At 42.1% G+C, this 27356-nt stretch overlaps 1 protein-coding gene across 5 annotated transcripts; it reads right to left on the bottom strand.

The window, feature by feature from the left end:
- On the bottom strand, positions 1 to 24603 carry LOC147247604 (vinculin-like). 5 transcript variants are annotated; one of them, XM_086180531.1, is made up of 24 exons: positions 24202 to 24603; positions 17763 to 17833; positions 16726 to 16876; positions 15673 to 15781; positions 14751 to 14873; positions 13129 to 13289; positions 9678 to 9768; positions 9450 to 9597; positions 9212 to 9365; positions 8826 to 9001; positions 8643 to 8741; positions 7428 to 7618; positions 6952 to 6978; positions 6477 to 6676; positions 5836 to 5964; positions 5607 to 5756; positions 5397 to 5505; positions 5000 to 5302; positions 4792 to 4916; positions 4353 to 4538; positions 3288 to 3464; positions 2158 to 2361; positions 1977 to 2081; positions 1 to 1346 (listed from the first exon to the last, which is right to left on the bottom strand). In XM_086180531.1, the coding sequence occupies exons 1-24, from the start codon at positions 24367 to 24369 to the stop codon at positions 1200 to 1202; spliced, it is 3504 nt and encodes a 1167-aa protein (XP_086036657.1). In that variant the 5' UTR covers positions 24370 to 24603; the 3' UTR covers positions 1 to 1199. The 5 variants fall into 5 exon arrangements, with proteins under 5 accessions (XP_086036657.1, XP_086036658.1, XP_086036660.1 ...); XM_086180532.1 differs by lacking the exon at positions 6952 to 6978; XM_086180534.1 differs by lacking the exon at positions 8643 to 8741.
- Between the last annotated feature and the right edge of the window lie 2753 nt (positions 24604 to 27356).

The following is a 27356-nucleotide window of genomic DNA, read 5'->3' as shown; positions in this document are numbered from 1 at the left end:
ACACACACACACAAATGTACTCATATACTAGATTTGGCACTAACTGATTTAAGGTCAATCACTGCTTGATCATACTGGCATAACTGGTTTGATCAAATCATGAATCCTAACACCAATGTAATAACACTTCTTAAATAGTTTCATAAATAAACCACATTTGCCATCACACTGATGCCTATTATTTCATAAAAAATAAATTTTTCTCTCACAAACCGCCGGGGTTGTCTTGAAAATGTCAAATGTAGTTTCAGAGCCCTCAGAGTCTAAAAAGCAGAATGTTGGATGGATGTCTTGAATAACTGTCCAAACAGTTCAACTGTTACAGAGATAGTGCAAAAAGAAAGCACAAAAAGACCAGAAAATAACAGGGCTTCCAAAGAAAAATACTTGCTCTTTGTAAGAACATCATGGAGCGTACAGTAATCCTTTGGCATTATTCACTGTGAAAATTAAGTTAAATCAACTAAGAGCACCTTAAAGCATCACAACTACTGTTGTTACCTCACTGTCACACACACTGCCACAGTATCAGCTTACAGCAATCAAGAAAACCTGCCTTCTCATTTTAAATGTATACAGTCTCTGAAACTGGATCATTGCCTACAAGTCACAACACTTTAACCCCAGAAGATCTTTAAGTTCTTCTAATATAAGCATCGTGTCTCACCTGATTACACCTTAGGATCTTCAATTAAGAACAGTGTTATTACTGAAAGTAAACATGAGGCGACGAGGCTCTCAACTTTAGTGTCAAAATCAATGAATAAAGATCATAGCTGAGTGTCCATAAAACAAAGAATTCCTGTATTTACAATAAACATTGAGAAACTGTCACTTTGAAATCAAAAGTAAAAGTCTAGTAAGAGATCATATCATGTTATACTTTGCCTTTTGAGAAAATAGAAAAAATTTTCATGCAAAAAATATATATACCTGCAATTTGAATAAACTCTTGTAACACAACATACCAAAAATATATATTAAAAACTGTCTGTGATTAGCCTGCGTGATTCAGTTACAGATAAAGGGAACTGGAGAGCAAAAGCTGAACCCACTCCATTAATGAAACCTGATACACACCCAAACTACAGTGGGCAGAATTCACCTGCAGTTTTCTCTTCAAGGAGGTGCACACACTGCTACTCCTTCTCACGGTGTGTGACATCAAGTAGAGAGTGAGACTAATTTTATTACTTTGTTTATTGGTACCAAGGGGTCTTACGCACCCAGCGAAGGGTGAATCCTGCATCTGTACGGATCTTTATGGAAGCTGCTTCTGCTTCTCTGACAGTCTCCTTCACAGACTGCATCAGATTCTGAGCGTTATGGACCAACATCTCTGTGGCCTAGTTAGAAAAGTGAAGAAATAATAAAATAACACATTAATATGAAGCACTAGTTTTGAAGAAATTATCCATTTTTAATGTTTAAGATGACTGTAAACCTTCACCTACGAGGGAAATCAAGAAAAATTAATCTGGTCAAATCAAATTGTATTGCAGACAATTTATTCAACAGCTGATCAGAGTACTTTACAAAGAAAAACAAACAAACAAAAAAACACCAGAAAAATGTGCTGGTACACAACACCCATGTCCAACCAAAATCTAAGTTTCCTCCCTGTTCAGCTGAATGAAGTTTGATGCCACTTGTGGTTAATTTCTTCAAAGCAGCTATTGAATTTATGGTTTAGAAGTCATCTATTATGCCTTATTGAGATAAGGCATAATAGTAGCTAATACTATAGTTGCTGATAATATGACCAAAGCAAAACATATGTAAGTCAAAAAGAAGAGGCCCAAGGATAGAAGCCTGCGGGACCCCACACATTTATTAGTGACCGTTGGATTGTAAACAATGTACCAGACAAACCTACTCAGTTCCTCAGCCTCTCCAGCCCCTGTTTAACAAGGACTGATGTGTTTTCATTGATGGCATTAATCTTGCTGTCATTGAGGAAATATTAGAAACTTTACCTGCTCCGATTCCTCCTCACTGATGTTTGTTCTTCCCAACATGGTGGCTTTGACAGTAGAGAGGATCTTCAGCTGTGTACTGATGGTAGGGATACGCTCACACACCTTTAGAAGGGGAAAGTGAGTGATTTTGGATTCTTAAACCTTCTCTCAATATGCTTCTGTATGTGCTTGTTATCACCTGCAGCAGGTTAGTTCTGATGCGTCTGTCAGTGCACTGTTTGGCAACTTCTTTAGCCAGTCTCGTCACCTCATCTGAGGCCTTGGCGATGTCCTTAGCACACTGAATTAGTGCTCGTTTGTTCCCACTACCTCCACGTACCAGCCGTGACATTTCTGCCATCAGCAGGGCCATCCGCTTGGCTGCGGCTATGATGTCGTTACCCTGTGAACAGGAAGAATGGTATAGAGGAGGAAGCAGCAGTGAGCAGGATGCTGAGCCGGAGCATGGTGTCGGATGATGGATGAAAATGCAGTGAAAACGTACTGGATGTGACATGTTTCCATCCACTTTTGATTACACTAATCAGGGGTCAACATTATGGAAACAGTGTTATCTGACCTCTGATTAATGTAATCAGAAGTGCATGGAAACATGAATAGGAAATAGTGTTATCAAACACTAAGCAAAGGCAGATGCTTTGTTGTGATACATTTGAATTATTAGAAGCTCCATGCAGTGTCAGTCAGCGGACATTCTTCAACCCATTTATGTCCCTGTTTTGGAGGGAAAGGGTGTTCTTCACACCATGACCCTATAATCACTGTGGGTTTGTAACCATGAGGGAATGTTCACTGTGGCCAGTGATCAACACACACCTTGAGCCGAAAAAGCAGAAGCAGGTGATCATAGCATGCAAGTAGTCTAATGTCAAACTACATCACCCAGAACTCTATGGGAAACTGTCATCCTGGGCTTCACAGGTTGGCCAGGCAACGAGTGACTGACAACAGTGAGACAGAGCAACTGGCTCCTTTTTAAAACCACTTTGCTGATTGTGAACACAAAGGAGGGACTTGTGAAGCCAGGTTATCACAACGTGGCATTCAGGCAATCCTAAACCCTTAGTGCAACTTTAGCATCGGCATGTCCGAGTGTGATGCAACAACCAGAACACAGCAACAGCAGCTGGTTGGAGGTTTCCATGGTAGTGGCAGATGCAGAACTCATTATTGCTACTCAAAAAGTGTTTGTGTGTCTTCCTTCACGGTTTACATGCGTGTGTTTAATGTGTGACCCACCCCAGCAGGTCAAAACACTGTGAGTGCTCTGTTACTAGTATCAGACCATGTGCATGTATGTGCACAGACCTTGCTGGACCACTTCCGTGCCTCCTGGTGGAGAGACTGGGCAGCTGCCAGAATGGGTTGATTGACAGGCTGGTTGGAGGGCATCATCAGCAGTTCTGGCTCATAGTCATCCTCACCATCAGTAAACTCATCTTCATCATCTACCTCCCTCTCCTCTACTGCCTCCTCCTCCTCAGGCTGGGTGGAGCAGGGGGAAGGGATTGGTGATGGTGATTGGCGGAGGATTGATTGGGAGGGGAAGAAAGGGGAGGGAAAGGGAGCAGGAGGAGGAAAATGTGGAGGAGAAAGGGGAGGAAGAACGCCAGGAATGGCAGGAGGCAAGGAGGCATTTAGTACAGTATGAGAGGCACTGGATGGAAGAACAGAGGACAGGAGATTTACAGGAGGAAGGAGAAGCAACTGCAGGCACTGAAGGAGCAGGGAGGGACTGGAGAAGCTGAACACACAGGCAAAGATGGGTTTGGTGGGCAAATAAGGATGGAAGGAGGAGCTGGTTTGGGCAGGGAGCAGGTGGATGCTGTCCCTTACTCTGATGACCCAGTAACTTAGCTGAAGGCTTTTAAAGCATTTTCACAATGAAACAAGGCCTAACTAACCAAAAGGAGCAGGTGGTCTTGTTCCAGAATATGTAGGAAAATAGCAGTGTGCCAGGAAACTAGCACTACTATAAGACACACTATCAGCATGGTTTCCAAAGTTGTGTATCAAGTGTGCAAAAACCCTAATAGTTAAAGGTTATTGACACGGTTCCCCCGAACAATATATGAGAAACACAAATACAAAACATACAAAGACACCGGAACAAAGAAGAGTGGGAAATCAATGCCACAAATATGTTACATCTCTTCTTCCCCCTCGTCAGACATGTTCATGTTTATTAAATCATGAACATTCAGACCAGATGACAGTTTCCAGTTTCCCTCTGAAATTGGACTCGAGCCACTGATGTCCACATTTCAGGGTCAACATGATTTCAGTAAATTCAGATTATTCAGAAGTCAACAACAGTGAGAAAATGACCGTTGTTGATCATCTACCAACGGCTGGTTGTTTGTGTGAACTCACCTTGCTGGACCACTTGCGAGCCTCATCGTGCAGCTGTCTGGCTGCAACCATCATGGGTTCACTGAGCACCTCTCCAGCCTTCTGCTCTGGGAACTCTTCATCCTTTTCCTCTGGTGGCGGGGGCCGAGGGGGTGGCACTTCACCTTCGGGTAAGGGTGGCTTTGGTGGTGCTTGTTCATCGCTAACCTGCACGTCCACACCAACACATACATTAGCTATAGAGCTAGATGAGTGTGAATGTGAGATCCAGCAATCGATTTATGCAATTTAAAAAATGATAACATGTACGACAGTATTTGGACACCTGCTTCTTCACAGCCTGTTGTCTCAAAGCACCAGTTTTCATGCTATAGGTCAGTATGAAGTACTTCAGATATTTAATCCGTAGGTTTGGGCCTCACATTATTTCCTGTGACTAATAGAATGTGTGTGCGCTTACGTGGAGCTGGTCAAGGTCTGGAGGTGGAGGGGGAAAGTCAGGCTCCTGAGGTTGGAAGGCTTCTCTAACTTTTCCAACTGCTGCTAAGATCCTCAGACAAGAATCCAAATAGGCCTTCTGCAGTGCTGAGGAGAAGTGTGTGAAAAAGTAAGTGTCATAAAGTTAATACACCTGCAATTATAATCTGTATATACTTTATCCCCTGTACCTTTATCCTGTATGTTACCAGCCACAGCCTTGGCATCCATCACCATGGGTGAAATAGTGTGTGAGAGGATGTCTGATGCATGTTTCACAGAGTCTCTGAACCGTGGATCTTCAGAGTTCTCCACTTCCCTCTTAGCCACCAAAAGAACCCTGTTCGCTCGTCTTGCTATGCTTGTTGCCCCAGCAACAAGCATTTGGGGCTGAACATTTGCCATAGCAACTCGGCACTTGTCGATGTCTTTCTTTATGGCTTCCTCTGAGGCGTCTAACAGAGACTTGGTGTCTATGGCTTCATCCACCAGACCTGAGGCCACAGAGAGATGCCAGCGCATAAACACAAATGGGGAATTGCTTTGTTTCAGGCAAATGAACATGGAGTGAATCAAGTTAACTCTCACCAGTGAGTCTCTCCACATTGTCAATCCACTGGTTTTTCATAGTGTCAAAGTGCTCGTATGCTGCTTTGTTTCCAGGATTTTTCAACAATATCCGTGCAGCAGAAGTCACCTGGACATCAGCAATCATGTCACTAACACACTCTCAAGTTTGAATATTTTATTAATGAATACCATTATGCAAATCAGGAATACCAAAACAAACAAAAGCACCTGTGGCGTGAGCTCCCGGGAGTGTTTAACAGCTGCATGAATCCCCTCTACCGTGCTCTTATTGGCCGATCCAACAGCAGCAGCCTTCTCTGCGGTTGCTCCCAGCCGACCTGCGTGGGCCTCAAAGTTCCCTGCTCGCTCTTCAAACACCTAAAACATTAAGTCAAATACCTCATTTAGGCTGCTGTTAGGATTCTGCAGCATGTGTCACAATGAGGCTTTATCTGACCTCCTCTCTGTTGGGGGCATCTGGAGGGGCAGTTGCAGCCACAGCCAGGAGTTTAATGGGAGTGGTGGTGTCACTGAACACATCGGACACTTCCTGGGTTATCACCTCCTGCATGTGCTGCCTCAGGTCCTGGTGGACGCAGAGCTTGTCATTATCACTCCACTAGGTGGAGCTCTGCACCAATTATCAATCATAATAAAGTAGAAGCGTAGATCATACTAAGAGCATCTGTAGTGTATTTTTATGGCTTCACCAGTTCCCTAAAAGTAGTAAAATATTCAGGGTGACTTATTTTGCTGCATACAGTAGCATGACTTTCATCACAGAAAAAAATTCTCAGGTTTTCTGCCTTAATGAGATATGTTTTGATGCAAAAGTATTCCTGCCTTATTTTTCAATATTACATTATATTTATATAATTATATTATTTGATTTATTATATTATATCTACATTATTTATGTTTAAAACATATTCTTCACTGTTTTGTAAATTAACAAGAAATGTTTTCATGAAAAAAATCAATTTCTGTATTTATTACATACAATTTTTTCATTGATTTGAGGAAAACAAGTAATTAAAAAATAGGGAATGTTATTTTTCTTAGGTGAATAATTTACTCCTCCATACTTGTCAGAGCTACCTTAAGACTGTCATTCAACTGAGAGGCTGTCGCTCGTGCGTGGGGCGCCTCAGCTTCGCCTCTGCCAGCCATGTCTGCCAAAGATGTCATCAGAGCCTCCGTTCGGTCGCAGCGTCCAATCATGTCCTGGCGATAAGGGCCTAACAGGCCTCCAGCCAGCCTCTTCCCTTCTCCAACCATTCCTCTGATTGCTGCCTGACCTGAGGAGAGACAATCAGATGTCAGATTTAGATACCCTGAATAAAGCCAGTCACAGAATCTCATTTAGACAACTGTAGATGTTAGGTTTTTTTCCAACATTGTTTAATAACGTTTTAGGACAGAAAAGAAAACCAGGAAAGAATCAGTTATGGCACCTCCTCCACTAAAGTGCTTTGAGGTATATGGTAACTGAAGAAAGTTTCCAGGAAGTGATTAATATTAACAGTCAAGTTGTTCCTTTTTTTTGGAAAATATTGCAGTGGGTAGAGTTTACCTGTGATCCACTGCAGTCTCTCACACTCTGCTCCCAGCATGCAGCATGGGAGGAAACAGGAAACAATCACACAACAGACAGAAATATAGCAACAATCCAGTTCTTTCTACTTGAGTACAAGAGGAGCTAGTCATATGAGATACATCACTGTGGGCCTTTCAGGAAATCATCTTATTCTTCCCAGCTGATGGTCTCCAAACACTTAACGTCTTTCAGAGCAAACTAGTATACATACAAGCTCTACACACGCGCACACACACACACACACACACACACACACACACACACACACACACACACACACACACACACACACACACACTCACTCACACACACACACACACACACACACACACACACACACACACATATGCTCTTCATCACTGACGAAGGCTTACAAAAGGCATTACCGTGTTTATTTTTGGACAAAACTATCGCATCACTTTTCCCAAGAGCCATCATTCAATCACACTCACCTACTCCTCTGTCGTCCACGCCAGGGTTGTTCACCCAGCGCAGGGCTTGCTCCATCTTGCCCTCCAAAGTGACAGCAGGTTTAGCTGGCCTCATGTTGGCCACGGCCCGGTTGGTTTTGGACTGCAGGGTCAGTAGTGCCGCTCCAATCTGCTTGGCCAAAGCACGGGCCTCCGGGCTGTCACCTTTACCTCTGAGATAGCAGCAGACAGAAATGTAACTCGATTGATGAACAAAAACAGTGGGTTGAGTATAGAAAAAGATATTACGTGGAGACTTCTAGCCCATTTAAAGTCACAATTGTCCCCCGTGTTAGACCACCACCTGTAAACGGAAATTCCACACTTAAAGACAGATGCCATTTTTCACTTGCTTTTATCAACATTTCTGTTCTGTACTTGTAAATAAGTATAATTTCTGGTCCTTACAAAGAGCTATGAAGATAAAAAAAATCTTTTGGCACATTTCAGGAAAATCTAATAAATGTCATCATTAATGACTAATCCAAGGCCAGACGAAGTCCAGTGCTTGAGTTTGAAGTAGTACAGACTTCCTGGACATGTACATGCACTCCATATAACATCATTCAGCATCATAAATCTAAGTAAGTGCAATTCTGCTCCAGATTATAAAATTCATGGTGATCCTCAGACTGACTGTATGTTCAGGCAGTCACATTCTTCCAAGGTTTAGTTTACCTCCACTTGTTTATGTCTGGTTTCCTTTTTTGGTAAATAAATTGGTAGAGAAATTCCCAACAGTGACTGAGCTTCCTTCTACTAGCATTTGATGACTGGATTAAAATTAAATCTAGCATTTCCCTTTAGGTTTCAATCATTTTTATTCCTCCATGACAGCTATGGGCTGGTTGTCCATCCATCCCATTGTCTTTAGCACAATAACTTCAAAACTCCTTTGAGGAATTTCCTGAAATTTGGCACAAACATCAAAGGTCAAGGTCACTGTCACCTCATTTGATCACCATATCTTTAAAATGCCTTAACAAATGTCATGAAATTTGGCACAAAGGTCGAATTTGACTTAATGACGAGCTGAAAATATTTTGGTGATCAAAGATTAAGGTCACTGCGACAGGCACATTTTGTAGAGGAATAGAAGTGAAATGAAATATTTCTAGTTTAACACCAAAACTCTTCACCACCACTCTTCTGCATGAACACCATAACCACATTACACCACTGAAAAAGTAAAGAAACCTTATTGTAGGACTGATGCCCAAGGTTGTCAGGCAACAACATATTTTCCAGGCAGGTAAAATGTGCCATGTATTGGTGGCACGAGGTTGCAGTTTGAGCCTGGAAATAAAACGTCTGAGAATTAAATAAAGCGGTCAAAAGGTTTCTGTTGCTATGCACATTTCCAAGGAGGTAAAAACGCACTGTTTGCGAAGCTCTACAAGTCTGCCAGTGAGGCCTGCAATTTCGCTGATGGAGCGTAGGATGTCATCCCTTTCTTTGGGGTCTTCACACAGATCAGCAATGCGTTTGGCCTCTGCTAGTAATGCTCTGATGTTCTCTTCACCCTCAGGGCCACCGTTAGGATCAGCCAGCCAGGCCTGGACAGGACAAAAAAGCAAAAACAAAAAAACACGGAATATTTATTTACAGCATAAAGAGTTAATTGCCAGGGTGTAGTCACATCTATATTGCCTATTAAATCACTGAAAATCACAAAGACTTGCTTTGAAATAAAAAAGCGAGACAAAAATAAAGTCAATACAGTAGAGTGTTACTATGAATCACTATGCTAGTTTGTTTTATCTGACCTGTGCAGCATCCAGCCTCCTGGCAATGGCTTGCTTGGCGTTGATTAGAGCTTCCAGTCTGCGAGCAGCACTGTCCACTTTGCCAAACAACACATCTAAGCCCTGTGAACACTGGCCTGCACGCTGTACACACCCTGGGCTTGGGCCTTGACCTCTGTCAAAGACAAACAAGTAGAAATAGATCAACACAGGGAAAAAAAGAAAGGAATTAACCTGCGATTCTCTTCTACCAACTCACCTGACCCGGAGATCTGCAATCTGATCAGTCATTTGTCCCAGAGCTTTACTGGTCGCCAGTATATCCTTCCTCTCCTTCCCAGCGCACAGTTCTCCCACCTTACCTGCCTCATCCAGGATTAAACGCAGTGCAACCTCACCGGGGTCTCCTGGGGACGACAGCACCCGAGAAGATGAGATGGTGGAATTACACCTCAAGAGCTGCTAGTGTTGATTTTAGCAAAAGTACCTGGCTGTCCATGGGGGTCTCTGAGCCAACTTTTAGCTTGTGCCATCTTTGACTCGATCAAAGCCAGAGATCTCTTTAGCGACTCCATATCCTGAGGACAAAAGGAAACAGATTTGCTAAACAACTGTAGGTTTTAAACAAGAAGGCACAACTTTATTACATGATATAACAAATATAAAGTCGTTACATAAGTTGTTTTGATAAAGCTGGTTTATAAACCAATAATTTTGGTTATCATAGATTAAAAAAATTGACTTTCGACCACAAATATCTTTTCATTTCATGCTCAAGTTTTAGCAGACATTTATGCCAAATCTGAAAAAATTCCTTCGAGCAAAAGTAAAAGTTGTAAAAGTTGGGCCACTAGGAATAAATAGTGCATGGGACTACTTTCAGCTGACGAATAGTTCCACTTTAGTACACAAGTCAGTATTTACAGCCCCAAGAAAAGATGACAGTGACCATCTTCAACATGTTTGCAACAAGGTGGCAAAATCAGATTTTGGCCACAGAGACATTAGTCAGCAGTTCATTGTTAGTGTATTTTGTTTATTTTTTTGAGGGACTTGTAGGCAGTAGGAATATCATAATTATGACCAGTTTGATCCTTAAAACCAAGTGACGAATGGTGATATTCAGAGCTCAAACCCAATGTTCACAAGTTTTGTTATTGTTATTTGTTATGAAAGATTGATGACCCATCCAGGGTGAACCCCGCCTCTCGCCTAATGTCAGCTGGGATAGGTTCCAGCCCCCCAACGACCCTTAATGAATAAGCGGTATAGAAAATGTAGAGTAGAGAGAAAATGGATGGATGGATGAAAGACTGAAACTTTGTTTAATTTAAAATGAATATGAAAAAACGGAATTTGGGCTGACTACTTCAACCACCTACAGCAACGGTGGGCTCTCCTTTCTTCACAGGGTCTGACGCTGACACTGACAATTTTGGGATTCCTAAATTAAATGGAAGGATCTTTGAAAAGTTTTAATGGAGAAATAAACTGTGTTCGTACAATACTCAATTATTTACTGTGATAGTTGCTCTCAACAACATCTCAAGAAGTCTGTCCAGCTGGGGAAATGAACTGATTGAAATGATGAATAAGAATTAGTTAAATGACAGATTCAAGGGAAATTACATCTCAGATGTCTTTCTTTGTTTATACCAGGTGGAGAAAATGCATTTTTCCAGCTCAGAGGAGAATCATACTCTTGATTGGAGTCCGTCAATACCGTTCATCTATTATGGATGTGTCTGGACATCAAGCAGCCTATTTGTATAATTCATGGCCTGGGAGGAGGACAGTGGTTCCCCCACAGCTGAAAGGAAGTGCTTATCACAGCTCATACACTGAGTATGCGGCATGTCCACAGCAAACACACACAAGCACGAATAAAGATCATTGTCTGAGCTGATCGTGCGCAGAGAAACATGCAGGGTTACAGGTTAGACTTGTGAAACATCTTAACTGTATCTGTAAATGATCACAGTTACCTCTGACACACATCTTCTCTACTCTACCTGAAACAACAACTTATTTTTTCACTGATAGCTCTAAGAAACATTATGAAAAGGAAAATATCAAGACTGAAGATAGTGAAGTTGTAGTTTAAAGCTGCTACCACAAGTTGAAAAATACAGGACACAGGGAAGAATTGGTAGAGTACAGTAGTAACAGGATTTGAAGTGAAACCACTGATTCAAAGACTGAGACAGAGAGGAACAGAAATATATTTTGACATCCTTATAATTGATCTTATTACTGTGATGAGTAAACATCTGGATCTACAGCAATTTTGTATGTGTAAAATGTCGTTGCTAATATTATACTGACTAGAGGAAGAGGGCTTTGTTTTTTTCTGTTTGTCCCTTCTTAGCTTTCTCAAGAAGCATTCTTTTTAATCCATTCAGCTCAGTGATTACTTCCGTCTGAGATTCCCAAGCTAGCTACCCGAAAGCAGCACTAAAAGCTAGCAGGAGACGATCAGCTCAAGATACATCCTGCTGCTTTCAAATGGAACTCTCTTGAGCTTGTGTCTACCGCATGTTTTGTATTCAAGATGGCAAGTGGCAAGTAGACCAGTGAGTGGTGCAGGAATGAGTCCTACATAGAATTAATTCAGCATTGTCAACATCTGGTACCCTAATCTCCGCGTCAGTGTGAATTTTGCTCAAGGTTTCAGTTAAATGGCTGAGATAAGGTCTGTGGTTGGTGCTGGCCTTTGACGGTCTACAGCATAAAATGCATCAGTAAATATCACATTCCTGAGTCTTGAAATATCACACTCCTGAATCCTGAAGCACTTTTATTTTCTAGATTAGACTGTAAAAGTTGTTTTTTTTTAGATTTTAAATGACATCATACTTAAAACAGAGGAAGCATGAAGCTTGTGGTGACAAAGTCATGTATCCGGGTGTTCTAGTTCATTTTGTATCGTAATATTAGCTTTATACTTCTTGCAGTTGCATTTACACTTCAAAAATGGTGAAAAGGGTTATCATTTGTGAAGATGATGTTGCTAAACAACAACACAAAAAATCTCCAACTTTTGTTTTCCACAGAACTTACTTTCAACAATAATCAAAAATTTAACTTTTGGTTGCGGGGACCACTGGTGATGCTAACTTCCTGCATGGCTGCAAAAATACCACTTCCCTATGGTGCACTATTGGCAACACGGACAGCTCCAAAACAGATGACAAAGGAACCCTTGTTACATGAACTTTTTAGATTATCATGAATATTCACAGTTTTCAGAATATTTCCAGTCCCGAACTCCTGAATACCAGAAGAGAGGATGTTCCTGGACTCTTACACATTGTTAACGCAACCTCTTTTGAACACCACAATAGTACAGCAAAAAAATGCTGCATAATGTTTCTCTACATTAGCTGACTTGTTGCCATCTGTTACACACCATTTGACTCAAGTGAGACCACAGATGCAGACCACAGAGTGAGGTAAACTGTGAGTAGATAGAACATTATTACACAAGCTAGCTGACCACATCAGTGGACTAAAAACACATGAGACACTTTCTGTCATCACATACAATATACATGAAAGCATGAGGACGTGTTCTCAGTCACACACACGCACACGCGCACACGCACACACACACACACACACACACACACACACACACACACACACACACACTTGCATGCTGGAAACTGCAGAGGGGGAGAGAAACAGGCTTACCTTCTACAAGGAGGAAAAGAATGGAGGAGGAAGGTAAAGAAAGAAAGGAAAAAGAAAAACCAGGAGTTATACTGGTGAGCAAAAAGAAAAGTGGACACAGAAAGTAAATAGTGACTTTTGGAGATGCTTGCTGCAGCACACAGGGACATGTGGCTTACACCTCCACTAGCAGGCACTCCAGTGTGTAATAAGGGATTTTTTTTTTTAGAGGTTTTGGGTTTAAATAAGGAAATAGGGGGTTGTACCTTGTTAGCCCAGGCATCTTCATCCCACGTGGTGAGCTGCAGGACTCGAATGATCTCATTGATCTCAGTGCTCATCTTCTCAAAGGTATATCGTCTGTTTCTCTCTGCCTCTTCCACACCACCACCTCGACTAGTCTTGGTTGCAACAAAAATCTTAATAGCTGAGGGGAAAAAAAGAAGGTATGATTATAATGATTCACACATTCATCTCCAAAGAAATCAAACTGCTCTTTAAAGCCATCACTCTTGGGAGACAGAAAAAACAGAAATACAATTCCCAAACAAATCTGAGATGAATGAGTCTAGTTAGCAACAACAGAGCTGCTAATATTGTGAATATTATTCTTTACAGTGAATCACTTCTAGTTTTACAAATAGTGTCTTTAAAACTGCACTGACTGATTGTTTTGGCCCCTTGAGGGCAGTACAAACAAGAAAAGCACTGCAAAAACAGTACTGACATATCAACTTTAAAACATGTCAGAAAAGAATTTTTCTGGCTGATACAGGGCAATATCATCTTGACTGTTTTTTTTTTTAATTTATGTCTTTCCATTTATTGGATATATTCCCCTTTGAGTGCTTCATTTTCAGCTAAAGATAACCATGTTAAAGCTTAGTTTTTCTGTCTCCATAATTTATCGGCAGGGAAATTTCAGTTGATTTGCTCAATGAAAGTGAACACAGGTGTGGATTGAGGCAAAAAGAGCTCAAAAACACACAGTAGAGCTTCATATCCCACCTGCTCCTTTTACACAGCTCTTTAAAAGCAGGAATATTACGCCCCTGCACATCCCACCAGCTGCATATGAGTTAAGACATAAGCAGCAGCAGAGATACTGCAGTAACTTTAATATTTATAGTGCTATTTTGGCAATTTTTTTTGTATAAGCAGCTATATGCTGACCAGGAAGTCCCTTGAGATTAAAATCTCTCAAAATAAGGGAGACACCAGGCTACAGCGTTATAAAAAAAAATAAATAAATAACATGATGAGATACAGTCCACAAAATACAATTTAACAATTACAATAACACTTTTTGAGGGATTGTTTGAGGAATGTAGCATGGGGCAAGGAGGAAGCCATGACATTTTGTGAAGATCATGCAGTGCTTTTCTTTTCTTTATTTTTTTACACTGGCCTTCGCAGAGTTTTAGAGATATACGTCAGTGACAGTGGGTATGGACAAAGGAAGTATAGAGGGATGACCAGGCAGGGGATTTTAGCAGTTTTGTGACAACCATTCCAATACATGCACCGTATCCTCCCTTATGCTAAAAATTGCACCGTTCATGTGTGACAAAACATTGGTTAAGCACAGGAAAGCATATATGAATCATATTTAAATGTTGGGCTTTCTCTCTGCTGGTGCCATAACCATTGTGAGTTTGTGTGTGTGTGTGTGTGTGTGTGTGTGTGTGTGTGTGTGTGTGTGTGTGTATTTTTGTGTGTGTGTAGTTAGGAGCCCAGCAACTAAAGACTGTAATTATCAGTGTTGCTATAACAACTGTTGGATGTGTAGAGAACCTGCTCTCTTCGGCCGTTGTTTCACACACACACACACACACGCACACACACACACACACACACACACACACACACACACACACACATACAGTACCTGAGATGAGAACAGGCAGCAGCTCTTTCACAGTGTTCATGGAGCTGACCAGCATCTGCCGGTGTTCCTGATGTGTGAGCTCCTGCTGCCTCTCCTCAATCATTTTTGACATTTTAGTCATCCCTGAAGAGAGAGAGAGAGAGAGAGAGAGAGAGAGAGAGAGAGAGAGAGAGAGACAGAGAGAGAGAGAGAGAGAGAGAGAGGTTAGCTGTACTGGAAAGGTTAGAGGCTGCTGATATTAAGCCCTCCTGTATACAACAAATGATCAAGACCTCGGTGCCAACAATCAGAGAACTCCTCCAGTGTCATTACCTCCACATCCAAACTGATCATTACTTAACAATTGCTTGATCTCATAGTGACAACCCTGGTATCAGATTTCTTCCAACTCCTTATGTCATGGTGTACTAATAACAAAATTAATCTCGGACTGTGTCTCTGGTTAAGAGTATCTTCAGCCCTGAGAAAAGTCCAAAACAAAGGCTGACGCATGTGTTTTTCTCTTTTATCATAATATAATCTCATTGAGGACAAAGGTTGTGACGCTTTTGTGATAATTTTTCCATTTTGTCTGAATTATTGAGGGGACAGTGCTGATCAAAAAAGTTTATTAAGGTCACACATTTCTGGATCCAATATGTACTAAACTTCTAAACGGACAACAAGCATCTGATGCGTGAATTTTGAAGTATCCAAATTCTTTGAAGTTGCTGAAGTTGTAGCTGAAGTGCTTTGAGGGCTATTTTTGAGGACTATCTATGGCTGCTCCGTGTTGTAGGGCGTGAACCACTAAAAACTTTCTGAGCTATTGTACTTGAAAGCTGGAAAAAACAACCAGCTGCACAAATTAACAATTTCTATGAAAAGAAAATATTTGTGAACCATTTTCCCCTGAATCCAGCAGTGCGCAAATCCTACTGACCTGGTCCCAGGTTCTTGGTGTAAGTAATGAGGTCCTCCATGGTCTCCACCACTTCAGCAACTGTCAGATACTCTAGGATACCTTTACACACACGAATTATCTTACGCACCTATGACACACACGGACACACAAGAACATTATTATATTAAAAGGTAAAGCCATTAAACAACTTATTATGATAAGAGGCAAACATCTGTGCACGAAAACCTTTTCTTCAGAGAATAAAGTGAATGATTTAAAAAAAAAATAGCTTAAAGTTATAGTTGTTTGAGTAGTGTGTGTGTTTATGTGTGTGTGTGTGTGTGAGCAGTCTTGTGATGTCCCTCTTGTGACTGTATGAGGCTGCTCTCTCAAAACTGCGGCCAGTGATGAGACATGGCGAGCATAATCACGTGCCCAATGTGATTCCACTTACGAGGTTTCCATCAAATATCCAACACACTCAAACACAGACACACCACACAAGATCCTGCATTACATGAAGACACAGTCATGTTAAGTTTTCAGAGGACATTAAATTGACTCTTGTACATTTCCTGGAGATTTAAGCATAAAACAAGTTTTCACCAATGATTAAAGTCATGTGAACTTGTTTTTGAGTCCCCGCAATTGGACTTTGTAAACAGATTTATGTCCCCACAAATGAGGATAACTAGTTCACCACACGCGCACGCATGCACATACGCACACACACACACACACACACACACACATACACATGCACACACACACACACGCGCACACACACACACACACACACACATACACACACACACACACAGATCCTGAGTTATGACAGAGGGAAGTCATTTGATCTCAGTGATTAGATCCGCCTGCATCTGAGACTCCATTACCGACTTGCTGGAAGCTCTGAGCTGAGTTCCTTCTTGCTCTGTGAGGCTATATAAAGCTTTATTTCCCTGAAAGTTGCTGCTGCAACCCTGAAGCAAGTGCCACTCTTTGCCTGACACACACACATACTGTACAACACACACACACACACACACGCACACGCACACGCACACGCACACGCACACACACACACACACACACCTCTGCCTCATCGAAGGTAAGGAGTAAGTCAGACGTTCCAGATAAGATCCCCCTGGATCCATCGATGAGGTAATCTCTAGCAGGAACTGAGTATGGGTCGGCCTTCAGCATCTGAGCCGCTTGGACAAGTTTAGAGGACGAGTTCTCCACCCTGCAAATACACAGCTGGCTTAGGACACCAAACCTAGCATACACATTTTACCAGTAACAGGAATGCATCACATTACAAATCAATTAACCAACACATCTGCCAAAGGGAGCACGTGGGAGTGATCGTTTAAGGCTTAAACACAGTTCTACTCCATCCGATACAGCAAAGTGGTGTAGTGTTTGCAGAGGTTGAAATGATAAACACTTCTACGTTGAGTGTAAATTAATCTTTCATGTTCCAACTTGATTTCTGTTGCTGAGGGATCAATGATCAGCTTAACCAAAAGGAGGTGATGGATTTAAGAGTGTTTGAAACAAGCCAAGTCCCTCCTCTTTATGACCCCCCACTGGTCAGGGTATCGATGGCTGCTGGTTCATCTATATTTAGGTAGGTTCACATTCCCACATACTCCCTCCTAAGCCCTGTGAGTGAGATTTATGGTGTGTTGCGCTGTGTATGTGTGATTGGGCCTGACAGAGCAGGACTCTTACGAAAATCTGATGTTAAAAAAAAGTTACATAAGGAAATGAGGAAGTGAGCAATAATCCAAAGAGGACACACTAGCTGCAGAATTGAGGAGCAGCTCTCAGGCAGCACTCGAGTCAGCTCTTTGGATGCAAGCTGTAACACAACAAAGGTCCTCTCAGCGGTCTGAGAGCGGTTGCTGGACAGTCCCCCACGCTCAGCCTGACTGCCGACCTTAGAAGTGGCTCTTTGTTGCTGCTGGGAATGCAGCCACATTTCCGAACATTAAATCCTCAAATTCTCTGTCTGCTGAGATAAAGTGGAAAATTTCCATCATTTTGTCTCCAGGCATTTATTTGTTTGTGACTGCAAATGAGAGAAAAGGGAGAGCGGTAGCATGCTTCTGAAGAGACATACGTACTTGATAAAAGCTGGAGGCATGTCTCTCTTCATCACCTGGTCCTCGGTGGTTTGGACAGTTTCTTTTCCAACCTACGACACAAAAATGGGCCAATTAATTGTGTTATTAACCACAACAAAACAGGTAATAATCATAGCTATTGTGAGCACTATTAATAGTCTGAAGGGTGAACGGGTGCGTTTCACTTCACACTTCTTTCACCCACAAGCGCTTGTCATATCTTTAAATCAGCAGTGGTGGGGGCAGCAGGTTTGGGGAACGACTTTCCTGCTCCGATTTGACCACCTGCGACCCTCTAGACAGAACACCCAGCTGACTCCATCAGCTGATGCAGGTCTCTGCTGCTGAATTCCATCCTCTATTCATCAGTGAAGGTTCATTGATACAGACAGTACCGAGGTGAATGTAAATGCTTTGTTTCAACTAAACAAATCAAATGTTACTACAGCGTCAGAGAAAAAAGACCTCATTATCTTTCCTGAGCAAATTGATTAGCGTGTTCTGATGACTTTGGTTGACCACAATGAACATAAGGCAAATGTAGCAGTGTCGTGATTCTCAAAAAATAGATAAACAAAAGAACAAATAGAACAGACTTTCCCTTTTATACTTTTTTTTCTAATGGTTATGCCAGTGGTTCCACCCTGAAATATTCAACTTCCTGCTGTGTGCTCCATCTACTTTAGCAGATGTTGCTAGCACCACCAGTGACTATGCTAGCACTGCTAACATTAAAGCTTGCTCTGCCACATACAGTCAGGATTCCGTTTTCCACGGTTGCGTCCACCGCTGCTCTCATGGGTGTGGGATGAGGTTGTTTTTGAGCAAGTTAGGCAACATAATGTCCTAATTTTTTCCAATCCAACAGGATATGGACAAATGGGGGGTGCATCCCCCAGAAGACCAGCCAACAGCCCTCGGCTTCTGACCGGTTAGTACATGGTGCCTTTATGTGTGTAGAGTGGGATGAATCAGGATCAGATCCAATAAACAAAACATAATGTGGTCGGGGAAAAACATAGAACACTGGTGCATTTTGAGGATGCTACAGGGTTGTTTTTTTGCCATCAAAACTGACACAACTTTCATTTTTAAATCCCATTAACGACTGTACTACTGATTTGAGATGGACCGATCCCACATTATGATTGATCTGTCATCTAATATTGAAGGCTGTGGCTGTTCAGTTAACATTTGACTTCTCTTTTGGCACAGTTGGGGACGCGTTTACTTTTATTTCAATCAGGTGATTAATTTCAACACTGCACCTGAGACTTTATTTGCAGCATACTATCATTTTATGTCACACCTACGCTCATGGAAGAGGAAATAAAAAGCAAGGATGAGGGATTTTCAAGAGATAATTTCAACTCTGATGATTAATTTTACCTATTGTTTTCAAAGAATAACATAACCACACATACTGGTCACAGGTGAACTTGCTAACTTATTTGGCAGGTGGCCATGTCACCATGGCGATGCAGCTGGCTGCCTCATAATACACGACTCGGAAACTCTCACACAAAAGAGCGCACACACACACACTCACACACACACACACACACACACACACACACACACACACACACACACTTGAGATGCAATTACAGCAATATGATGACATCAGTCTCTTGCTGCATTGGAAGAAGTCGGTTAATAGACTTTCTGGCTCCAGAGACTCAGGAGGCAGCAATCACATGGAATGTTCAATCAACACAGAGCGCCGACATCAATCACTCCCCTTCTCACATCTGATTTCTCTCTCTGATTTCAAAGAAAATGTTGCAATTAAATCTTTTCATCCTGCTGTACAGGATTTCTAGTTCAGTTTATATCTAGTCTGTTAAGACTATCTTGTCTATACAGCAAGGAAACCCATCTCACGTTATTCCACTTTTTTTGCTAGTGAGATTTTATATAATCATTAGCAGAGAATGTCATGTTACATGTGTCTCCGAAGATTTTCTTTCATTTATTTTTCATGTTGTGTTTCAACTACGGCACAACTAAAAGGACTTTAAAGTGCCCAATCAAGTTTCAGCGTATTAAACTCAACAACGGTGAACCTGGGATCGAAGACTGTATTTCCACTGGGGGTGGAAATCATAAAGCTATGATCGCTGTACAGAACTTCACCCATGATAACAACAATATTGAGATTCTGCTAAATTCGATATGCTTGAAAGATAAATCACATACCAGGAAAATGATGTAAATGAAGAAAAAAAATGCATAAAATAATAGGAAATATGTATTAATTTATTGTGTTGGGGTGTCAGTTTCATAGAATTTGAAATTAAACAGTGAAGTGTTTTTATTAAAATATCTATATACGGTGCCAAAATATTGACAAATCGTACGACTAAAGGAAATATGATATATACAGTACTGTGGTATCAATTTTATAACACCCCCCCATGCTTCACTAGGAGATCATTCTGTTTTAAATCTCTGGGATAATGTATGTCTACGATTGAGGGAGTTATATGCTACAGGATGATGGATGTTCTTTGAAGGAATTTGAATGAAAATTCTGAGGGTCTTTATCTCGCTGGACGGTCTTCTTCAAAATGACGCAGAAAGACTCCAAAGAGGAAGGAATGCGGCACTACGAGTAAAGCGTGACCTGATGGAACACAGTCAAATGAAAGAGCTGTGGGAGCTCAAGTGTTTCCTGTAAACAGCAACTCTTGACATTGATTATTCAATACATTATTAATGCATAGTTAAGTGGTTTGCTGGACATGCTGACAATGTGACTGTGTGTGGTTCTACTACCTGAAAGGAGTGACAGCTCTGGGAAGGAGCTGCCAAAACCAACAGCCCGCTAAACCTGCAAAATGCCCTGTCAAACCCGTCATAGCACATCTATGCAAAATGCCAAAGAGCTGAAAGTTCAACCCAACAATTTATAAGGTAATAGATAGACAGCAATGTCAGATGGTATGTTTCTGGCCTTTTGGTGAATATTCTGGTCATTTTTGGTAACTAGTAATTGATATAATGATGCGTGTTCATTGAAAAATTAGAAAAACCAACAAAAAGCTGAAAGAAAAAAACTCTTTTAGGCCCGGGAAATGCAGGATTTGTGTGATTTTCCTAAATGTGCACCTTGTACATGGTCACTTATTCTATCATTAAGACAAAGTTATTGATTAATGCTGTGGAATATTGAGGAGGTATTTTCCCCCTCTGGTAGGATAGTGTCATAACTACCTTGTATGACCTCTGTTTAGGCACTATGACATCAAGACAACTGCTTCCAAATCCAATGGATTGTTTTTTAACCTATGTTCTATTATCACACCAAATTCCATCATAATCCATCCTTAACTTGATGACATATTCTGTTAACAGAAAAACACGGACAGTAACATGACCTCCCAGTTGGAAACAATAAATGATACCCATTTAAAACAACATTTTTTTCCCAAAATGATTAAATTCGATCGAGATCTGTAGTAAATAGAATATTTTGTTTGTTCTATTTGTAACACACATGACTGGATTTGGTTCATGGTGGCATGATCTATTAATTTTGTAGATATAGATATTTGGAAATCTGCAAAATTGACCCAAGTTGTTATATTCAGAGATAGATCCTGGATCTACGCCTTTATTCTGACCCACTCCGATAAGTGGATATGGTCTTCCTTTGCCAATGAACCATCATCCCAACTAGGTTTGGGAAAATTGTTTTTTTTTCATAATCTTGCGACCACACAAACGGCAATGAAAACACGACCTGCTTGGTGGAGGTAACAAGTGGGACTATATACAGTATGTCACCACCTATATTTCTGTAAAGAAGTTTGACGTCAGTCCAGCATAGATAAACGTAGACCAGAAGGGACGTGTGGACACAGAGCTGGAACCTCATCCTGAGTCAGCCGGTGAATCATATTGACACAGTTGAACTGGCTGAGGACAGTTAGTGGGGGTTTGATTGGGGGGGGGGGGGGGCATCCAACAGAAACTGTCTTTTTCTTATCCTCTCAGCCCCTCACATCCCTCCTTTGAGGCTCCTCTATGACTTACTTCACTCAACCTTAAATCTATTTATTCCTGCCTCCCCTCCCCCAGACACACTCAGGGTATCTGCAGCCTCCTTCACCAACACCAGAGAAGCAGCTCTGTCGTCAGCTCACACTTTATACCCAACACAACACCAAGCATCTTCACATCTTCACTTGAATCACCAGCATACTCATCGACCATCTTGTGTGTGTCTCGGTGACCTACATTTACATGCCCCCCGCAGGCAGCCCACCAGAGATGAGGTTAACAGCGAAACTGTATCAGTGGGTCTCTTGTGGTGATGGTGGCATGTTGATGTGTACTGCGTTACATCTTAACACAAACTGCGCAAGTGTAGAAATGAATCAGCTTTCTAAAATAAAGCATCTCTCATCAGAGGTGTGTGTATTTGAGTTTTAGGTGTCCTTTAATTAAGTTTGTCTCCCCAACAACCAGTGTCCTTAAGCAACTTCTGTGTGTGCTCACTTTCAACAGTCTGTTTTTAAACTCTTACACATCCATCAGCGATCAACACACCCACTTGTCTTCTCCTCTTCAGCCTCATAAATAGACACTTAGCTGGTGTTGTTAACCACACTCCTTTATCCCTATTATACTAGTTTCCTCCCTGCATTTGGACCCAAGTCTCCTCTTACGAACACCCTCCAGTGTCACCTCCACCTTTATCATGCCTTCACGTTGAATCTCCATCATCTGAGGCCCAGTGACACGCCCAAGGCTGCTATTAGCCTCCTTCTGCTCACTGTCTGGATGGATCAACTGATCGGACCAGTGAGCACAGGCAGCCCAGATATGATAACGCGTGCCTGGTAGCAGTGGGACATCAAGGACATTGTATGAAAAGAGTCTGAGTTTAAGTTGAATTGCTCTTTTCATCACAAGTCAGTGAAATTTGAATCAAACCACAAAGCCATGTTGCATTGTTGATTATAACAAAAATGATACATTATGAACTGAAAGCTATACTTTTTGAAGAATTTTAAGAGCATTTATGGAAGCAGGTCCCAGCTTTGATCACACACACATACAGGCAAGAGAAATACTGAGGGGTACCCTTTAATATTATTAATACTGAGCGTAATGTAGAGAACAAAAGAGTAATATTTTATGAACATATCATGAAATTAAGCTCGATTTCGCTTACAAGGACAGATAATTAAAAGAATGGAAAATAACTAGTAAAAGAAAGCGAATAGTCAAGCATGTCCGTTAAACTCTCTGTGATGAGTAGATGAAGCGATTAAAAACTCACTTTGAACTATTAAGCGAACATAATCCAAATTATACCTCAAAACAGATTCAATAGAAACACAGTTTTCAAACCTAGCTGGAAGTTTTAATCTTTCCAGTAACTGCAGTGAAGTGCTATCATTTACAACAGATGAAATACAGTGACACAAAATCATACTGTAATTAATTTAATGTGAAAACAAACTAAAAGAGCAAAGATGTTTTAAAAAGAAAATCAAGACAAGACAGACCCTTAATGAGGCACATTAAAAATTATTACAGTAAGAGTTAATTATGATGTGTCTCAAAGTGTGATCTCGCACACTCTAAAACACATTTTGGCAGACTTGGGATCATCTCAAATCTAGTGAGTGAGTTTATTTCTGCTGATTTCTCCTTCTGAGTGAGCCAGTGAAGCAGAAATAAAAACCAAATTAAAGATGTGGCTGCTACTGATCCCTCCAGTCAGCCCCCACAGACCACGCTGACCCCCTTCTCTTCCTCACTTCTTGAAGATCAGACTCAAGATGACAGAAAAAAAAACAGACGAAGAGAAAGTGAGAGAAACTGGAGAGGTTGGAGAGGAGGAGTGTCACAAGATGAACGTCTGATAAATGATGAAAGCATGATCTATTCACTATGGAGCTCTGTGTTAGATACTGCAAATCCAGCAATAATCTAACTTTAATGAGCCCCCCCTCCCTGTGTGCGTGCGTGCGTGCGTGCATGTGTGTATGTCTGTGTGTGTGTTTTAATTCAATCAGTAGTAATTTCTTCCGCCCCACTAACTTCATTGAGTCGAGTGTCCAGCTGCTCATCAGTCGGGGCAAAGTTTGACATGTCATGTGTTGTTGTGTGTTGTTGCGCGCGCACACGCAAGCTCTTCAAAGAGGAAGAAAAATCGACTGCAGGAGCTCGTGAAAGACGCACGAGCGTCAGCTGGGTAGCAGTTTTATATCATTTGAATGGCGAGCAAAGATCAAGCCGCCATAAATCGATCTAGAATGGAGGGAACACGCTGCTTCACAAGAGGTCAAGACAGTATGGTGACCTGCTTTTAAAAGTCTCTGACATTGATTCGGTAATCTCGGGACTATATTATCGCTATGTGATAATGATGATTGTAAGTTTGCCGGAGGAATAACAGTAATAATCAGAGGCTCAAACTCACCCGCACAAGGTTGCTGACGGCCGCCTGCACCGCGACAACCGGCACCGTCAAATCCGGGATGGCTTTCCCGTCCACCTCCCCCTCCTCGTGCATGATGACCAGGTGGGAGATCTGCTGGGCCACCGGCTCCAGGATACTCTCGATTGTCTTCGTGTGAAACACCGGCATCGTGAATGACTTCTACCGCAGACCCGACAGAAGAAATGCAGCCGGCGGCTCCGATACGGAGTAACCCCCGTATCTCTCTCCTCCACACTGCTCTCCTCGCCGACACAGGCAGTAGCACTGAGCCGGACACTCCTCCCGGTGTGCACCTTCTCCTCTGATGAGCACCACGGGCAAGGCTCTGACAGCCAGTGTCCTCCGGTGGGAGCTACCCTAATCGTGCCAGAAGGAATCACCGCCCTCCGCCCAATCACAGCAAAGAAATGCGGCGGCAGGAAGGTTTGCTGTTGGTGCGCACTGACGCTGTGCGCGCACGCACGCACACACGCACTACATTTTCACACACACGCACGCACACACGCACAAACACACACACGCGCACACACACTGCAAAAGGAGAGCTCTTCCCAAATTACGTCATACATACCAGTGGCCCCCAAAAGGAAAGTGTTTGGGGTTAACTTAATGGGAAGAGAGTGTGATTCCAAAATATGAAGTGGACGTGTGTGTATGAATGTGTGTGTGTGTGTGTGTGTGCGCGCGCGCGTGTTTATGTGTGGCATGCGTGTGTAAGATAGGGCTGAGACCTAAACCACCTTCAGGGACACACACTAGACTTAAGAGGCCAGTTAATTGGGGACAGCATGTGCTATATGGGGACAAGCTGTGGTAGTAAAATACTGGTTTCAGTGATCAGTGGTTCAGATTGAGGTGAGGCAGGTGGTTCAGTTAGGCCTCCCGGAAAGGAGTAGAATTAAATATTAATCAAAATTCCCTAAAAGTGGAACAACAATGGTTGTGGTGTGAACCTGCAGCAATATAAAGGTCAGCTTCTGACAGATGAAACTGTAAAGGACACTGCAGGGGAGATCAGCTGCACCGATGTCTATAATGTTGAAGGGAACAGCAGAGATGGGTTTTTATGATGCTTCAAACCATTTGACATATGATCTACATTCATTAAAAGGTGGGTCAGGAGTTCAAGTGTCTATGTCTTGGTGTTCAGGTCTAAATTAAGACCAGAGACTCAGCTTGCTGCAGCTGAAAGGAGTCTGTTGGCGGGACCAGATCCTACAGACCCCTTCTAGCCTTGATCACGATCACTTCCTCACTTGACCCTGGACACCCACAGTGAGCTCACTGGTTTAAAGTCCAGCGAGCACATGTTAGAAATAATTTACATTTTCATTTCATACCAGTGAATGCATCACAGGGAATTTTAATTGCAAGGTTAGACTGAATTGTGCAACATTTGCAGATGTGTGTGTGTGTGTGTGTGCGTGTGTGTGTTTGTGCATGTATGCTTGTATGTGTCTGCATGTGTGTGGCTACTGGTTCAGTTTCCTCCTCTTCATAAGAAACGGTGTTGAGGAAACCAGAGATGTCACCCACAAAACAAGTGATATTTATACCCCTGAAACACCTGTGTGTGTGTGTGTGTGTGTGTGTGTGTGTGTGTGTGTGTGTGTGTGTGTGTGTGCGTGTGCGTGCGTGTGCGTGCGTGTGTGCGTCCAACATGGGCGTAGACAAGAGGCTACTGTCCAAACCAGAGAGACTTGACACTCTGGTCCACCAGGTTGAATAAGCCCTCTCCTCTCCTCTCCTCTCCTCTCCTCTCCTCTCCTCTCCTCTCCTCTCCTCTCCTCTCCTCTCCTCTCCTCTCCTCTCCTCTCCTCTCCATCAGGAATTGTCCTTAAAGAGGGCTAACACTCACCCTTGCAGCATCTCAAACCCATATATGGAGACTGAGTAGAGGAGCAATAAAATAAACGTGTGTGCGTGAGTAATCAAGGGAGATCAGGGACTGCTGTGGACCATCTGTATATGAGGACTTGTCAAAACACACTATGTTAGGAACCATTGCAGCATTTTGCTGGAGACATTCTGAAGTATGTTTTAAGAAAATGGTATGATGGGGTTGTTTATTGGTTGTTAAGTGTGGCATGATGATGCGCAATGGCTTTTCCCCTCCTGGTTATGTAGGAATTACTCTAATTAATTATTTGTCATGATTCCCATGCTTCTAGAGTTTTTGGAGGAGGTGGATGTTTAAGAGTATTAGACAGAGGTGTGAGTCAAATGAGCACATAAACAATTGAATGTCTGGTTGGTCAGAACAACCCTCTGGCAAGATTTCTTCACTTAGAGCAGATCAGAACAATCCAACAGAACCATGTTTAGTAGAAATACTTCCATCAGTACATCACTACGAAGGGATATGAGGAAAGCTTTCTTACTGAATCCTGAATATGATCTTGATCCTGAGAGCACTTAGGAAGTCTAGGAACCTTGCATTTTGGGTGCTTGGGTCGACACTGGGTGAAGTATGACCTGTGGTCCAAATGTCACTTCCTGTGTACACAAGGTGGTGCTAGAGAACCCACGCGATATCTTAAGTTGCTGTACATCATTTGAGGACAATGGTGTCTTTTTAAGTTGTTACATCAGGCATACTTCCTTCAAACACTAGGTGGTGGTATGACTATAAATAAAATTCAGTTTGAAGATTTCTTCAGGCCACGACTCTCATCAAACACGTGAAGTTTGGAAAAGATCTGACCATGTGGAGTCCAGTTATTACAGTTTAGTACTCCATGGTGAAATATCTGAACTGGTTACCTCACTATCGTAACACAGTTTAATAAAAATTCACAGTCTTCACAGTAACCCCCCACCAATTTGATATGAGATGTATCTGGTTAACATACTAGGAGAATTAGATCAGTGTGTGAAACAAACAAACAATAGTGTTATGTTGTATGTATGAACATGAACATACTAACATATAACATGTCTAAACATGGGCTGCACGGTGGTGCAGTGGTCAGCACTGTCGCCTCACAGCAAGAAGGTTCCGGGTTTGAGTCCCGGCTCGGGCGCGGGAACTTTCTGTGTGGAGTCTGCATGTTCTCCCTGTGCCTGCGTGGGTTCTGTCTGGTACTCCAGCTTCCTCCCAGAGTCCAAAGACACGCAATTGGGGACTAGGCTGA

This window comes from Aulostomus chinensis, chromosome 16 (assembly GCF_037954235.1).
Source record: "Aulostomus chinensis isolate RoL2024-O1b breed Wild chromosome 16, RoL_Achi_v1.0, whole genome shotgun sequence".
In the NCBI taxonomy this organism is placed as follows: Eukaryota; Metazoa; Chordata; class Actinopteri; order Syngnathiformes; family Aulostomidae; genus Aulostomus; species Aulostomus chinensis.
The sequence above is the reverse complement of the archived record's forward strand: the minus strand, read 5'-3'. Positions and strand labels throughout refer to the sequence as shown.

Excerpts from the sequence above, each read along its gene's own strand:
- LOC147247604 (XM_086180531.1), bottom strand. The coding sequence starts at position 24,369 with ATGCCGGTGTTTCACACGAAGACAATCGAGAGTATCCTGGAGCCGGTG. Across the intron at positions 9,598-9,677 it reads AGACCCCCATGGACAGCCAG|GAGACCCCGGTGAGGTTGCA; the intron begins GTACTTTTGCTA and ends TGTCGTCCCCAG. Across the intron at positions 4,539-4,791 it reads CAGACCTTGACCAGCTCCAC|GTTAGCGATGAACAAGCACC; the intron begins GTAAGCGCACAC and ends GTGGACGTGCAG.